The sequence below is a fragment of the Salvelinus alpinus genome, chromosome 3 (assembly GCF_045679555.1).
Source record: "Salvelinus alpinus chromosome 3, SLU_Salpinus.1, whole genome shotgun sequence".
NCBI lineage: Eukaryota > Metazoa > Chordata > Actinopteri > Salmoniformes > Salmonidae > Salvelinus > Salvelinus alpinus.
This window is the reverse complement of record NC_092088.1, coordinates 27,692,713-27,710,870: the sequence shown is the minus strand read 5'-3', so window position 1 is coordinate 27,710,870 and position 18,158 is coordinate 27,692,713. Positions and strand designations below refer to the sequence as shown.

Below are 18,158 nucleotides of genomic sequence, written 5' to 3'. Positions count from 1 at the left end.
ATGTCCTCATTGAAAACACTGAGATGATGATCCCAAATGAAAAACAAGCTGTAGTGTATCCTTGCAAGTTCAATTTATTTAACTTTTGATTAAGTTGTTGCATGTGGTACAAGTAACATTGTGAATATTATTCAGCAAACATATAAACCACAGAGACCAAAATTGTCTATAAGTGTATGTGGTGCACTAGTCTCACTATCTTCCAAACCAAGTTTTCCATAATGTCTCAAATACACACTTTTCAGTTATAGTGCAAAATATAGCGTAACTACTAAGTCAAAATACTTTAATGATCAACTACAAATGACTTCTCCCCTTGAACTGTTCAGCAGTGTTCCGCTCCCGGACTGACTCCACTAAGCTCGATGATGATTGGTCCCTTTCATCTGTCAATCAAACTTCCACCATTGACGTGTACGCGTGTCTCATCATTACGCGTTCACGTTCATTCGAGAACCAAAGGCTCAGTCTGTTACACTCGGTTTTAATTACACCTCTGTATATGCAAATGAACCACATTTATTATGCACTCTTAGAAAAAAGGGTTCCAAAAGGGTTCTTCTGCTGTCCCCATAGGAGAACCTTTTTTGGTTCCAGGTAGAACACTTTTGAGTTGTAGAAACCTCTGTGGAAAGGATTCTATATGGGGCCCAAAAAGGTTCTTCTAAAGGGTTATCCTATGGGGATAGCCAAAGAACACTTTTAGGTTCTATATAGAACCTTTTTTTCTATTAGTGTACTGTACTCTATGATATCTACAATCCCAAATCAACCTCTAAAGCTCACAACAATGGTACCAGCAGACTGCAGCTTTATCACTGAGTAGGTGTCAGTATCTCCACAGAAGTTCCAACACGAACAAAGAATCCAGGATAGAAGGACTTAGTGAATGTGGTCTGGACTCTGTGGAGGAGGGTCATTGTGTCAGAGATGCTATAGAAGGACAGTGTTCCTGCCATGTGGTCCAGGCACACCCCTATTCTGGAGGAGAAGGGGACAGGGATATCAGTCCTGTTATTACTGTGGATAAAACAGTGGCTGAATGAAGAGCTGTATAGCCTCCAGGATTGATCATTACCCCCAAGCACACACTCATTACTATCTTCTTTCGTGCTGATCCGTTTATATATGAGACAGCTACATGAATCCCTTCCCCGCTCCACTCTACCTTCCAGTAGCAAGTTCCAGAGAGACACTCTCTACACAGCACCTGTTGGTAGGAGGGAAATCTGTCTGGATGGTTAGGAAATGACTGGGCCTAATCATTCCTGGTCACCTTACTGTTCTCCATCAGACAGACACATGCTAGTATGTGCTGTATTGGGATCCAATGTCAGCTGGCAAGAGACTAAGAAGAGCAACAATAAAGTGAGTGACAATGTTTGCGACCATGTATTCATTCGTAAGCGTGTGTATGCATGCACATGTATGCACGCCTGTTTATGTTTTTGTGTGTGTGCATGCATGTCTCCGCTTGTATGTATGGTTTTGTGTGTGTGTGTGTGTGTGTGTGTGTGTGTGTGTGTGTGTGTGTGTGTGTGTGTGTGTGTGTGTGTGTGTGTGTGTGTGTGTGTGTGTGTGTCATGCACTTCTGTTTGTTTGTTTGCTAATGTTGTTTGTTATATTTATTCCAAATACTCCAAACAGATATGTTTGTGTTTGCCTGTTGACTCACATTTTGTTTTAACTCCTCTCTGGTCTTGGGCTCAGCAAGGTGGTCAATCTGAAATGTAGTCACTATGGCGACAGACAGACTCAGTTCACAAGACAAACTATTCCATTTCATAAACATTAACCATATACAAGGTAAGATAGTACGTTATTAATCCGCCAGAGGGGAAATTTGAATGCACCAGCCAATACATACATTACCAACAGATACACCATAAAGCACAACAAGGACACACAGACATTAAAAGCAGCACATCATAAATTAATTTAAAAAATAAATAAGTGTTCGTGTCAAAAAGCCTCATAGCATATGGTAAGAAGGATCTGCGGAAACGTTCTGTTTTGGCCTTAGGTAAAATAGATCTGTCTGCCATCGCACTGCGATGCTCCAGGCAGGAACTGTGGAGGGTGTGGCTAGTGTTGGCCTCTATACTTGTAAGCTTTTTGAGGGTTTCATGCAGTTCCTATTAGATTTTATGACTAGCAAAACATATTACTTGGTCTTGAAATACAATTTACCAACCTTTCCCAGATATCTTGTCAATTTCCTCCTAGCATATGTCCTGCAGTCGATCTTACAGTTCAGACACTGATTTCCTCAGATGCTCAAAAGAGACGTCTGGATAGACAATAATGCTGGGTAAGGCTTTAGATCCAGGAGAGACACAGTGAGACTGGAAACAGTAAACGGGATTGAGAACATTTCCATGGAAAATAAATCTAGAGATAGATGTACATTATCATATGTAACGGCTAAGTTAGTGACGTCACCTGGAGAAAAAATGGATGTGATCCTCTGTGTGTGAGAGCTGCTTTAGCTCAGCAGCTCTCCTCCTCAGCTCAGCCATCTCCTGCTCCAGTTGCTCCAGGAGTCTTATAGCCCGACTCACTTCAGCTTTCCTCCTGGGCTACTTTGCCTTCTCTCAATGGAGCTGATCAGAAAAGATCCACTCACTGTCCTCTGCTGCCTGTGCTGAGCGCTGTTAGGACACAGAAAGACGAGGGAGGTCCATTTCAACCAGGCCATTCACTCAGTTCTCATCAGGTGCCCAGACAGCCTGTATATGTAAATATACAGTACCAGTCTAAAGTTGACACACATACTCATTGCAGGGTTTTTCTTAATTTTTTTCTACATTGTAGTACAATAGTGAAGCCAACAAAACTATGAAATAACACATATGTAAGCATGCAGTAACCCCCAAAAAAGTGTTAAAAATCTAAATCTAAAATATATTTGAGATTCTTCAAAGTAGCCACCCTTTGCATAGACAGCTTTGCACACTCATGATAAGCTGTAGACCACACTACCAATAGAGTTTATCTATATTTTTCATAGCCGTCTATTTACCACCACTAACCGATGCTGGCACTAAGACTGCATTCAATGAGCTGTATTTGGCCATAAGAAAACAAGAAAATCCAGAAGCGGCCACTTCTTGCAGGCAAACTTAAATCCTTTCTACCAGCATGTCACATGTGCAACATGAGGAAAAAAAAACTCTAGACCACCTTTACTCCACACACAGAGACGCATACAAAGCTCTCCCTCGCCCTCCATTTGGCAAATCTGACGATAATTATATCCTCCTGATACCTGCTTACAAGCAAAAACTAAAGCAGGAAGTACTAGTGACTCGCTCAATACGGAAGTGGTCAGACGACGTGGATGCTACACTGCAGGACTGTTTTGCTAGCACAGACTCTAATATTTTCCGGGATTCATCCAATGTCATTGAGGAGTATACCACCTCAGTCATCGGCTTCGTCAATAAGTGCATCGATGATGTCGCCCCTACAGTGACCGTATGTACATATCCCAACCAGAAGCCATGGATAACAGGCAACATCCGCACTGAGCTAAAGGCTAGAGCTGCCGCTTCAATGAGTGGGACACTAATCCGGATGCTTATAAAGAAAGGCCGCTATGCCCTCAGACGAACCATCAAACAGGCAAAGTATCAATACAGGACTAAAATTAAATTCTACTACAGCAGCTATGATGCTCGTCGGATGTGGCAGGGCTTGCAAACTATTTCAGACAACAAAGGGAAACCCAGCCGCGAGCTGCCCAGTGACGCAAGCCTACCAGACAAACTAAATTAGTTTTATGCTCGCTTCAAGGTAAGCAACACTGAAGTATCCATGAAAGTACCAGCTGTTCAGGATGACTGTGTGATCACCCTCTCCGTAGCAGATGTGAGCAAGACCTTAAAATAGGTCAACACTCACAAGGCTGCGGGGCCAGACGGATAACCAGGATGTGTACTCAGAGCATGCGTGGACCAACTGGCAAGTGTCTTCACTGACATTTCCAACCTCTCCCTGACTGAGTCTGTAATACCTACATGTTTCAAGCAGCGAACCATAGTCCATGTGCCCAAGAAAGGAAAGTTAACCTGCCTAAATGTCTACCGCTCCGTAGCACTCACGACGGTAGCCATGAAGTGCTTTGAAAAGCTGGTCATGGCTCACATCAACACCATCATCACGGAAACCCTAGACCCACTCCCATACCGCTCCAACAGATCCACAAATGCTGCAATCTCAATCGCACTTCACACTGCCCTTTCCCACCTAGACAAAAGGAACACCTATGTGAGAATGCTGTTCACTGACTACAGCTTAGCTTAGCGTTCAACACCATAGTGACCTCAAAGCTCATCACTAAGCTAAGGAGCATTGGGACTAAACACCTCCGTCTGCAACTGGATCCTGGACTTCCTGACTACCTAGTATGGCAAATGCTCGGCATCCGACCATAAGGCGCTACAGAGGGTAGTGCGTACGGCCAAGCACATCACTGGGGCCAAGTTTCCTGCCATCCAGGACCTATTTACTAAGCAGTCTCAGAGGAAGGCCCAAAAAATGGTCAAAGACTCTAGTCACCCAAGTCATATACTTGTCTCTCTGCTACCGCACGGCAAGCGGTACCGGAGCTCCAAGTCTAGGTCCAAAAGGCTCCTTAACAGCTTCTACCCCCAAGCCACGAGACTGCTGAACAATTAATACAATGGCCACCCAGACTATTTGCATTGCCCTACCCGTTTTTACACTGCTGCTACTCTGTGTTTATTATTTATGCAGACCCTTTACCACTACCTACATGTACAAATTACCTCGACTAAGCAGTACCCCCTCACAATGACGCGGTTCAGGTTCCCCACGTAAACTCAACAAAAAAAGAAATGTCCCTTTTTCAGGACCCTGTCTTTGAAAGATAATTAGTAGAAATCCAAATAATTTCACAGATCTTCATTGTAAAGGGTTTAAACACCGTTTCTCATACTTGTTCAATGAACCATAAACAATTAATGAACATGCACCTGTGGAACGGTTGTTAAGACACTAACAGCTTACAGACAGTAGGCAATTAAGGTCACAGTTATGAAAACTTAGGACACTAAAGAGGCCTTTCTACTGACTCTGAAAAACACCAAAAGAAAGATGCCCAGGGTCCCTGCTCATCTGCGTGAACGTGCCTTAGGCATGCTGCAAGGAGGCATGAGGACTGCAGATGTGGCCAGGGCAATCAATTGCAATGTCCGTACTGTGAGACGCCTAAGACAGCGCTACAGGGAGACAGGACGGACGGCTGATCGTCCTCGCAGTGGCAGACCATGTGTAACAACACCTGCACAGGATCGGTACATCCAAACATCACACCTGCAGGACAGGTACAGGATGGCAACAACAACTGCCCGAGTTACACCAGGAACGCACAATCCCTCCATCAGTGCTCAGACTGTCCGCAATAGGCTAAGAGAGGCTGGACTGAGGGCTTGTAGGCCTGTTGTAAGGCAGGTCCTTACCAGACATCACCGGCAACCACGTCGCCTATGGGCACAAAACCACCGTCGCTGGACCATACAGGACTGGCAAAAAGTGCTCTTCACTGACGAGTCACGTTTTTTTCCTACCAGGGGTGATGGTCGGATTCGTGATTATTGTCAAAGGAATGAGCGTTACACTGAGGCCTGTACTCTGGAGCGGGATCGATTTGGAGGTGGAGGGTCCGTCATGGTCTGGGGCGGTGTGTCACAGCATCATCGGACTGAGCTTGTTGCCATTGCAGGCAATCTCAATGCTGTGCGTTACAGGGAAGACATCCTCCTCCCTCATGTGGTACCCTTCCTGCAGGCTCATCCCGATATGACCCTGCAGCATGACAATGCCACCAGCCATACTGATCGTTCTGTGCGTGATTTCCTGCAAGACAGGAATGTCAGTGTTCTGCCATGGCCAGCGAAGTGCCCGGATCTCAATCCCATTGAGCACGCATCTGGGACCTGTTGGATCGGAGGGTGAGGGCTAGGGCAATGCCCCCAAGAAATGTACAGGAACTTGCAGGTACCTTGGTGGAAGAGTGGGGTAACATCTCACAGCAAGAACTGGCAAATCTGGTGCAGTCCATGAGGAGAAGATGCACTGCAGTACTTAATGCAGCTGGTGGCCACACCAGATACTGACTGTTACTTTTGATTTTGACCGACCCTTTGTTCAGGGACACATTATTCCATTTCTGTTTGTCACGTCTGTGGAACTTGTTCAGTTTATGTCTCAGTTGTTGAATCTTGTTATGTTCATACAAATATTTACACGTTAAGTTTGCTGAAAATAAACATAGTTGACAGTGAGAGGACTTTTTTTTTTTGCTGAATATATATAGCCTCGTTATTGTTTATTTATTTTACTTTTGTTTATTTAGTAAATCTTTTTTTAACTCTATTTTATTAAAACTGCATTGTTGGTTAAGGACTTGTAAGTAAGCATTTGCAAGGTACCTGTTGTATTCGTACTCATCCCGGATCCGGGAGCATCCTCATCAGTAAAAAGCTGACTAGCATAGCCTAGCATAGCGCCACAAGTAAATACTAGCATATAAATATCATGAAATCACAAGTCCAAGACACCAAATGAAAGATACACATCTTGTGAATCCAGCCATCATTTCCGATTTTTAAAATGTTTTACAGCGAAAACACAATATGTATTTCTATTAGCTAACCACAATAGCAAAAGACTCAACCGCATATTTTCAAAAAAAAATTTCCGCATAGGTAGCTATCACAAAACCGACCAAATAGAGATATAATTAGTCACTAACCAAGAAACAACTTCATCAGATGACAGTCTTATAACATGTTATACAATAAATCTATGTTTTGTCCGAAAATGTGCATATTTGAGGTATAAAATCATAGTTTTACATTGCAGCTACAATCACCAATAGCACCGAAGCAGCAAGAATAATTACAGAGAGCAACGTGAAATACCTAAATACTCATCATAAAACATTTATGAAAAATACATGGTATACAGCAAATGAAAGATAAACATCTTGTGAATCCAGCCAATATTTCAGATTTTTTAAGTGTTTTACAGCGAAAACACAATATAGCATTATATTAGCTTACCACAATAGCCAAACACACAACCGCATTCATTCACCGCAAAGGTAGCGATCGCAAAAAAACAGCAAAAGATATAAAATTATTCACTAACCTTGACCAACTTCATCAGATGACAGTCCTATAACATCAGGTTATACAATACACTTATGTTTTGTTCGAAAATGTGCATATTTTGAGCTGAAAACCGTGGTTATACATTGTGAAAATGTAGCAACTTTTTCCCAGAATCTCCGGATATATTTCTGACACTCACCTAATCTGACCAAAGAACTCATCATAAACTTTACTAAAAAATACATGTTGGACAGCAAATGAAAGATACACTAGTTCTTAATGCAATCGCCGTGTTAGATTTTTAAAAATAACTTTACCATAACAAACAGCTTACGTTATAGCGAGACAGCGCCCGCAATAAGGGCGGAAAATAGAACTAAACATTTTCCACAGAAATACGAAATAACATCATAAATGGTTCCTACTTTTGCTGAGCTTCCATCAGAATCTTGTACAAGGAGTCCTTGGTCCAGAATAATCGTTGTTTGGTTTTAGAATGTCCTCTTCTCCTGTCGAATTAGCAACCATAGCTAGCCATGTGGCGCAAACGTGCCCAACTTCACCTCACGCAAAGAAAATAAAATTCCAAAACTCACAATTAACGTTCAATAAACTGATACAACTCGGTTGAAAAAAACTACTTTATGATGTTATCACATCTATCAAATAAAATCAGAGCCGGAGATATCTACCGTGTATACCGAAAGCTTTTCAGAAGGCAATCTGGGGTTCCTTCTCGTGCCTTCGAAGACAATGAAATTTCCAGACACGTCATTCCAAAAGCTCTTGTTCGACCTCAGATCAAGCTAGACACCCCATTCCACCTCCCACTGCCTGTTGACATCTAGTGGAAGGCGTATCAAGTGCATTAATATCCATAGATATTCAAGCAAATTAATAGGAAGGCCCTGGAACAGAGACTCGATTTCAGATTTTTCACTTCCTGTCAGTGAGTTTCCTGCAAAATGAGTTCTGTTTTACTCGCAGATATAATTCAAACGGTTTTAGAAACTTGAGTGTTTTCTATCCAATAGTAATAATAATATGCATATTGTACGATCTAGAATAGAGTACAAGGCAGTTTAATTTGGGCACGATTTTTTACAAAGTGAAAACAGCGCCCCCCTATTGAGAAAAGGTTTTAAGGACTTGTAAGTAAGCATTTGCAAGGTACCTGTTGTATTCAGTGCATGTGACAAATAAAAAATGATTTGATTGGTTGTGTGTACTTTGACATTTCTGAGCATTGCCAGATTTTTCTTTCTCTTTCAGTTATATCACCTTGGACTAAAACACTTCCTCATAGTTATTGAGGCATATGACATTTGAAGTCGGAAGTTTACATACACTTAGGTTGTCATTACAACTCGTCATTACAACTCGTTTTTCAACCACTCCACACATTTCTTGTTAACAAACTATAGTTTTGGCAAGCTGATTAGGACATCTACTTTGTGCACGACACAAGTATTTTTTACAACAATTGTTTACAGACAGATTATGTCACTTATAATTCACTGTATCACAATTCCAGTGGGTCAGAAGTTTACATGCACTAAGTTGACTGTGCATTTAAACAGCTTGGAAAATTCCAGAAAATTATGTCATGGCTTTAGAAGCTTCTGATAGGCTAATTGACATCACTGTAGTCAATTGGAGGTGTACCTGTGGATGTATTTCAAGGCCTACCTTCAAGCTCAGTGCACCCTTGCTTGACATCATGGGAAAATCAAAAGAAATCAGCCAAGACCCCAGAAAAAAATTGTGGACCTCAACAAGTCTGGTTCATCCTTGGGAGAAATTTCCAAATGCATGAAGGTACCACGTTCATCTGTACAGACAATAGTATGCAAGTATTAACACCATGGGACCACGCAGCCGTCATACCGCTCAGGAAGGAGACGCGTTCTGTCTCCTAGAGATGAATGTACTTTTGTGCAAAAAGTCAGAATCAATCCCAGAACAACAGCAAAGGACCTTGTGAAGATGCTGGAGGAAACGGGTACAAAAGTATCTATATCCACAGTAAAGCGAGTCCTATATCAACATAACCTGAAAGGCCGCTCAGCAAGGAAGAAGCCACTGCTCCAAAACCGCCATAAAAAAGCCAGACTACGGTTTGCAACTGCAGAAGGGGACAAAGATTGTACTTTTTGGAGAAATGTCCTCTGGTCTGATGAAACAAAAATAGAACTGTTTGGCCATCATTTGGAGGAAGAAGGGGGATGCTTGCAAGCCGAATAACACAATCCCAACTGTGAAGCACGGGGGTGGCAGCATCATGTTGTGGGGGTGCTTTGCTGCAGGAGGGACTGGTGCACTTCACAAAATAGATGGCATCATGAGGAAAGGAAAATTATGTGGATATATTGAGGCAACAGCTCAAGACATCAGTCAGGAAGTTAACGCTTGGTCGCAAATGGGTCTTCCAAATGGACAATGACCCCAAGCACACTTCCAAATTTGTGGCAAAATGGCTTAAGGACAACAAAGTGAAGGTTTTGGAGTGGCCATCACAAAGCCCTGACCTCAATCCCATAGAATTTTTTTAGGCAGAACTGAAAAAGCGTGTGCGAGCAAGGAGGCCTACAAACCTGACTCAGTTACACCAGCTCTGTCAGGAGGAATGTGCCAAAATTCACCCAATTTATTGTGGGAAGCTTGTGGAAGGCTACCTGAAACGTTTGACCCAAGTTAAACAAGTTAAAGGCAATGCTACCAAATACTAATTGAGTGTATGTAAACTTCTGACCCACTGGGAATGTGAAGAAATAAAAGCTGAAATAAATCATCCTCTGTACTATTATTCTGACATTTCACATTCTTAAAATAAAGTGGTGATCCTAACTGACCTAAGAAAGGGAATTTTTACTAGGATTAAATGTCAGGAATTGTGAAAGAACTGAGTTTAAATGCATTTGGCTAAGGTGTATGTAAACTTCTGACTTCAACTGCAAATATAACTGTGGAGTTCCCATCCTTACCTGTTTCTCAGTCCTTTCTGCTGTAGCTGAGTCTAATGGCTTTGATGTTCATCCATTAAAAACCTCTAGTAGTTGTGTGGATGCTTTGACTAGCTTGTGCTTCTTTAATGGAGCGACTTCATTGTACGGCTGGAGGTGAGTCTCACAATAAGAGACCAGGCAGGACATCACAGCTTTTAGTTTTCTCCCAGCTCAGAAATCACTCTCCAAATCTCCAGGTCCAGCAAAGAACAGAGAAGGGGGAGCAGCTTGAACTCCTGTCTTCTACAGTTTCTCCACCACCTCAGAAAGCATAGTGTTTCTGTTTAGAACAAGCCTTGGGATAAAGGTCACTGATTGAGGCCATGGCCTCTGCCATTTTGATGCACACACTAACAAACATAGCAAGAGAACCAGAGATAAGTTTAGTTTTCTGAGGAGTAGGAGGGAGTGGCTTGTATTCTGTCGAAGGTGGCTTCCTGGTTCTGTGTGAACTCAGATGTCAGCAAAGGGCATGGCCAGCAGAGGGCATGATTGGTCAGTCACAGCCAGAGAGTAATTGTATCCTTACAATTGTGCGTCAGTGTAACAACAAGAGGCACTCTACAGTAAAGTAACACAGGAGACACATTTCTATTAAAAATCTGTATTCTTTATAAGGTCATGTACAACGATACAGACATCATATCGACATGTTCTTTATGAATACCAACTTACATTATTGCAATGGATGGAAAATTAAGCTACCCATGTAGTGCACCGGATGACACTTAAATACAACTTTAAAATGACGTAATATTGCTTAGGCTACAATATTTCAGCACAATCAGTTAGAACACAGGATACAACACTGAGGAATAGCAGGGGCTTAAAACTACAGCGGTGTTACATCTTCAATAGTCCCCTTCTGTGAAAACACTTACCAACTTCCTCAGGAATTAACATAAAGTGATTGAGAGGAGCGACTTTTTTAAATTAAGTCCTCATACACATTATCAGGCTTAAGCATCAGGATATGATTCCCACTTGTTAACGAGGAGCTCCTGTACTTCAGACTCCCATCAACAGAGTGTGCTTGGTGGCATCTGGAGATTGTTCAAAAGAGTGAAACGTTTCAGAACTTTGCAGACAGAAATGCACCGTATAGAGTGGGCATGATTTCTTATTCCCTATGACAAAGAGGACTGCTTATCTATGTGATATACAGTACCAGTCAAAAGTTTGGACTCACCTACTCATTCAAGGGTTTTTCTTAATTTTTTACTATTTTCTACATTGTAGAATAATAGTGAAGACTTCAAAACTATGAAATAACACAAATGGAATCATGTAGTAGCCAAAAATGTGTTAAATCAAAATATATTTTATATTTCAGATTCTTCAAAGTAGCTACAGTACCTTTTGCCTTGATGACAGCTTGACACACTCTTGGAATTATCTCAACCAGCTTCATGAGGTATGCATTTCAATTAACAGGTGTACCTTGTTAAAAGTTAATTTGTGGAATTTCTTTCCTTCTTAATGCGTTTGAGCCAATCAATTGTATGACAAGGTAGTGGTGGTATACAGAAGATAGCTATATTTGGTAAAAGACCAAGTCCATATTATGGCAAGAACAGCTCAAATAAGCAAAGAGAAACAACAGTCCATCATTACTTTAAGACATGAAGGTCAGTCAATACGGAACATTTCAAGAACTTTAAAAGTCTCTTTAAGTGCAGTCGCAAAAAGCATCAAGCGGTCCTCTCAAGAGGTCCGCCACAGGAAAGGAAGACCCAGAGTAACCTCTGCTGCAGAGGATAAGTTCATTAGAGTTACCAGCCTCAGAAATTGCAGCCCAAATAAATGCTTCACAGAGTTCAAGTAACAGACACATCTCAACATCAACTGTTCAGAGGAGACTGCGTGAATCAGTCCTTCATGGTAGAATTGCTGCAAAGAAACCACTACTAAAGGACACCAATAATAAGAAGAGACTTGCTTGGGCCAAGAAATATGAGCAATGGACATTAGACCAGTGGAAATCTGTCCTTTGGTCTGATGAGTCCAAATTTGAGATTTGTGGTTCCAACCGCCGTGTCTTTGTGAGACGCAGAGTAGGTGAATGGATGATCTCTGCATGTGTGGTTCCCACCGTGAAGCATTGAGGAGGAGGTGTGATGGTGCTTTGCTGGTGACACTGTGTGTGATTTATTTAGAATTCAAGGCACACTTAACCAGCATGGCTACCACAGCCTTCTGCAGCGATACGCCATCCCATCTGGTTTGCGCTTAGTGGGACTATCATTTGTTTTTCAACAGGACAATGACCCAACACACCTACAAGCTGTGTGCGAGCTATTTGACCAAGATGGAGAGTGATGGAGTGCTGCATCAGATGACCTGGCCTCCACAATCACCCGACCTCAACCCAATTGAGATGGTTTCGGATGAGTTGGAACGCAGAGTTATGGAAAAGCAGCCAACAAGTGCTCAGCATATGTGGGAACTCTCAACCAGGTGAAGCTGGTTGAGAGAATGCCAAGAGTGTGCAAAGCTGTCATCAAGGCAAAGGGTGGCTACTTAGAAGAATCTAAAATCTCAAATATATTTGATTTGTTTAACACTTTTTTGGTTACTACATGATTCCATATGTGTTATTTCATAGTTTTGATGTCTCCACTATTATTCTACAATGTAGAAAATAGTACAAAATTAAGAAAAACCATTGAATGAGTAGGTGTGTCCAAACTTTTGACTGGTACTGTACTTCTATGCTAAATGATAAATGTTCTGTGACGTTGCACCCTCCTGAATAAGCCCCAGATTATGGGTGTTTTGAACGCAGGCTTCTCTCACTCTCTGTCCCCCCCCCTTCTCTCTGTCTCTTTAGTCCTGTTTCCCTGAAGTAAAATATTCTCCATCAGGTTTGAGTGGGGGGCTGATTGCGGCTGTACTAATACTGCTTTTTGCACAGGGAAGAAAGGGAGAAAGAGGGAAAATAAAGAGCACGAGAGAGCGTGACCCTTACCTCATCGATACCTTCTTATACCCATCAATGTTAACCTGACTTCAGATCTGCTTGAGCCAGCTCCTCTGAATATCTTGAAAGCATATACAGATCTGGGACCAGCTACATTTATGTATCTTTCTCTGTCAAATGCTGAGAGCAGGGTATACATCATTTATCCAGAGCGACTTGAAGTACAGTGAGTGCATACATTCTTTAGTACGTGTATGTGTTCCCTGCGAGAATTGAACACATGACCATGCCGTTGCCTGAGCCACACAGAATTACTAATAATGTGTTGTCTGATGGGTCTGTGGTTGCTGGGACTCGGGGTCTCACATTGGCATCGTGCATCATGTTCCCAGACCTAAGCCAGGCTTCAAACCGTTTAGGCAGATCCGCGTTATAGCGAATTGACATTTGAAAGTCCTTTCCGATTGAGCCGACATACAGTATGTAGCATTTACCGTGAATGCGGTGGATACTCTACCTAGCTAGGTTAGCTCTTTTGGGATTTAATACCGGGTTTCAATGAAAGTGTTAGTTGAAAAGTACCTTAGCTGAAAGCACAAAACAAATAAAACAGTATCCTTGACAAAAGGTGATAGACTAATACTGGACAAGGGAAATCTGACAGTGTGGGCCTACTCCCAGAGTGAAACTGTTTGGAAAATCCTAAAGCGAGGGGACATCGGCAACCCACGCTATACGTGACATAAATATAGGCCTACTTCTCTATCGTCATCTAATAAATAGCACAAAACAAATAAAACTTGATCGTTCGTCGCTATGGCTTCAAAGAGGGTCCTCCGGACCAAGTTGGATGGAGCATGCAGTCGACAGTCTTCAGAGAGCCAACGGGAGAGAGGGGCAGCAATTTTGTGGCTGAAACGCCACGGCCATCTCTGGTTCTCCAGTGTGTAGCACCGTAGCCAGTAAGCGGTTTTGCATGTTGGACTTGGTGGCACGCTGCTCTGCTCTCATTGGCTGCATAGATGTTTTAGGTCCTGTCCAAAATCAACCCTTAACCTCTGTGCACTTGTGAAGATCTGAAAGGATTTGATGGGTTTCAGCGATAGGGTGAACATTCCACTTAGCCTATTAGAAGTCAAAGTGGAGCTCCAACTGTATTGCTTACATACAGTACCTATCTAATCATTTTATACAGTATAAAATGATATACAGTACTGTACACAACTGCCAAGGTGGGAGGGTAAAGGGTTGTTTCTGGACAGGGCCTCAGAGTAGCTCCACTTAGGTCCTTATTTTTCATCTAGAAAGGCTGGGCTAGATCGTCTGCTCTACTAAAATGTAAATGTATGCCAATTTGATCCAGGCTAGTCCAAGCTTGGCTAGTACGGAGAGAAGATGATGGGCCTGTGAGTGGCCCTCAGGGGCCCCGGGGCGGGCCTGAAGAGCGCAGGGCTGAGCAGGGGGGTCTGGATGAGGGGTGTGTGGCCTGGCCCCGGGGGGCCCCGCAGGGTCAGAGGATTGGAGGCCATGGTGCAAAGGGTGGCCGGGTTCATGTGGCTGGCCAGGAAACCTGCCGACAGGGCCTTGGACAGCTGCTTCTGCAGGGCCAGTTTGGTCTGGAAGAGAGGAACCATAGGGTTTTTAGTATGAGTCTGCGGCAGCTATTCAACAAACTTACATGCAGGTCAAGTTCATTAGAGCACGCAACGAAAAACGTTTTGAAACTATTTGCAATTAAAAAATTCGCATTTCTTATTGGGCAAGTCATAGTAGTCCCAGCCAGTTTCCGTCTGTGTTCCTCCATTTGGTGCTTAATGAACACAACCCAGGGTCAAATACCTCTTTGAGGTGTGCTTGATTTAGCATGGAGTTTGCACTTTTGGGACTATTATATTGGTTCAATTGTACAAGCAAACAAGTGTACATCAACCTCGGCACAGGTATTTGAAAGTATTAGACATACACACACTACCTTACCAAAAGTATGTGGACACCTGCTCGTCGAACATCTCATTCCAAAATCATGGGCATTAATATGGAGTTAGTCCCCCTTTTGCTGCTATAACAGCCTCCACTCTTCTGGCAATGCTTTCTACTAGATGTTGGAACATTGCTGCGGGGACTTACTTTCATTCAGTCACAAGAGCATTAGTGAGGTCGGGCACTGATGTTGGGCGATTAGGCCTAGCTCGCAGTCGGCATCCAATTAATTTCAAAGGTGTTCAATGGGGTTGAGCTCAGGGTTCTGTGCAGGCCATTCAAGTTCTTCCAAACCGATCTCGACAAACCATTTCAGTATGGACTTCTCTTTGTGCATGGGGGCACTGTCATGCTGAAATAGGAAAGGGCCTTCCCCAAACTGTTGCCACAAAGTTGGAAGCACAGAATCGTCTAGAATCTCATATGCTGTAGCATTACTATTTCCCTTCACTGGAACTAAGGGGCCTAGCCCGAAACACCAAAAACAGCCCCAGACCCTTATTGCTCCTCCACCAAACATTACAGTTGGCACTATGCATTGGGGCAGGTAGCGTTCTCCTGGCATTCACCAAACCCAGATTCGTCCATCGGACTGCCAGATGGTGAAGCGTGATTCATCGCTCCAGAGAACGCATTTCCACTGCTCTAGAGTCCAATGGCGGCGAGCTTTACACCACTCCAGCCGATGCTTGGCATTGCCCATGGTGATCTTAGGCTTGTGTGCTGCTGCTCAGCCAAACCCATTTCATGAAGCTCCCTGACGAACAGTTCTTGTGCTGTCGTTGCTTCCAGAGGCAGTTTGGAACTCGGTAGTGAGTGTTGCAACCGAGGACAGACCATTCTTACGCGTCATGCGCTTCAGCACTCGGCGGTCCTGTTCTGTGAGCTTGTGTGGCCTAACGTTTCCACTTCACAATAGCGGCACTTACTGTTGACCGGAGCAGCTCTAGCAGGGCAGACAAATGTGATGATCTGACTTGTCGGAAAGGTGGCATCCTATGACGGTGCCACGTTGAAAGTCACTGAGCTCTTCAGTAAGGTCCTTCTACTGCCATTGTTTGTCTATGGAGATTGCGTGGCTGACCCTGGTCTGGTATTCAATAATTTCCTGATAGTGGATTTTCCATAACTCCCTCCATCCAGGACATACAGCTGTGCAAATTCAACTTCTCAAAGCAATATTTGGAAAACCCACTAACTACAATTGATTGAATTACCGGCCACCTCAAGCTCTGTGGTACCAGCTGTGATGGAAACAGGAAGTTTCGGTACAATTTTATAACTGTCGACAGATAATTTGTTCGTTTCGACATGGTGGGATCTTTTTTTGTCGGTCAAATTATTTATGTGAGAAACAGCAGTGGAAATGCCTTCATCGCCAAATATTTATATAATAACCTTCATATCGAAGTAAACTTGGGAGTCATGCGATGATATGGTGTGTGGTCTTCCCGCTATGACTCAGGAAACGATGCAGTAACTGATGAAATAAGTTCTAATGAACTTCACAGGGTGGTGAAAGTGCACGGTGATCTTGATGCTCCTTTCCAACAAATATCGAGGGTCTTATTCTGGTGACATGATGATCGATGCTTGCCTGCCGTTTGACAAATATCAAATATTCTTGCTCTTATCCATAATAATCGCATCATGTAGACTAGCCAACCGCACTGTATCTGCCAGCTGTTGACTAGAGCGGACGTGTCAAGACCAGAGTAGGCATAGTTGCTATTTAACGCAACCGTTTTTCTGACAATACTATCGGTAGAGTTGAAAATGCGACGGAAACACATTGAACTTTACATTTTTATTTGGTACATAAAAACTTAAGCGAAAAGTCAACAGTTTGGTGGAAACACACCACTGGTGGGAATATTTTCTTTATCCGTATTTTAGAATATTCCCATAAAAATCTGTCGCCAATTGGATGGAGTCCTAGCTATTGTTCGGCCAGAAAGTATGTGTTACGGTGGTCGTAATCCTCCTCCTCGGACGAGGAGAGGCGAGACGGATCAGACCAAAATGCGGAGTGGTTGGTTTCCATGGTAATTTAATAACAAAAAATAAACCATATACGATACAAAATACAAAATGAAACTACCGTCAAACAGTCCCGTGAGGCACGAACACTGACACGAGATACACAAGATACAAACACCCACAAACACACACGTGAACCCCGGCTGCCTAAGTATGATTCTCAATCAGGGACAACGATCTACAGCTGCCTCTGATTGAGAATCATACCCGGCCGAACACAAACATCCCCACATAGAAAATGACACAGACAACCCACCCCAACTTACGCCCTGACCAACTAAATAATACAAACACAACAGAAAACAGGTCAGGAAACGTGACAGAACCCCCCCCTTAAGGTGCGAACTCCGGGCGCACCAGCACAAAGTCTAGGGGAGGGTCTGGGTGGGCGTCTGTCCACGGTGGCGGCTCTGGCGCTGGTCGTGGTCCCCACCCCACCATAGTCAACCCCCGCTTCCGTGGCTTCCTCCCAATGGCCACCCTCCATGTCAATCCCACTATACCAAAGGGCAGCAACGGACTGAGGGGTAGCACCGGACTGAGGGGCAGCACCGGACTGAGGGGCGGATCCTGGCTGGCTGGCTCTGGCGGATCCTGGCTGGCTGGCGGATCCTGGCTGGCTGGCTCTGGCGGATTCTGGCTGGCCGGCTTTGGCGGATCCTGGCTGGCCGGCTCTGGCGGATCCTGGCTGGCCGGCTCTGGCGGATCCTGGCTGGCCGGCTTTGGCTGGTCCTGGCTGGCGGAAGGCTCTGGCTGATCCTGGCTGGCGGAAGGCTCTGGCTGGACGGCTCTGGCTGGTCCTGGCTGGTCCTGGCTGGACGGCTCTGGCTGGTGCTGGCTGGACGGCTCTGGCTGGTCCTGGCTGGACGGCTCTGGCTGGTCCTGGCTGGACGGCTCTGGCTGGTCCTGGCTGGACGGCTCTGGCTGGTCCTGGCTGGACGGCTCTGAAGGCTCGGGACAGACGGGCAGCTCTGACGGCTCGGGACAGACGGACAGCGCTGGGCAGGCAGACAGTTCAGACAGCGCTGGGCAGGCAAGCATCGCAGGCGGCGTTGGGCAGACGGCCGACTCTGA

The 18,158-nt window shown here is 44.0% G+C and overlaps 1 protein-coding gene and 1 long non-coding RNA gene across 4 annotated transcripts in view; both read right to left on the bottom strand.

The window, feature by feature from the left end:
* Positions 1–58: 58 nt before the first annotated feature.
* Positions 59–10,522, bottom strand: LOC139570484 (uncharacterized). Its single transcript, XR_011674078.1, has 4 exons — positions 10,124–10,522; positions 2,443–2,651; positions 2,195–2,345; positions 59–1,737 (listed from the first exon to the last, which is right to left on the bottom strand). It is a non-coding gene; the product is annotated as an uncharacterized lncRNA (long non-coding RNA).
* A 210-nt stretch (positions 10,523–10,732) lies between these two features.
* The window catches only part of LOC139570481 (zinc finger protein 385C-like), a 147,817-nt gene continuing 140,391 nt past the window's right edge, over positions 10,733–18,158 (bottom strand). For all 3 annotated transcript variants that reach the window (XM_071392372.1, XM_071392373.1, XM_071392374.1), the window contains one exon: positions 10,733–14,680. In XM_071392372.1, the coding sequence (XP_071248473.1) occupies positions 14,444–14,680 (237 nt within the window). In that variant the 3' untranslated portion in view covers positions 10,733–14,443. The remainder of the gene's footprint in view (positions 14,681–18,158) is intronic.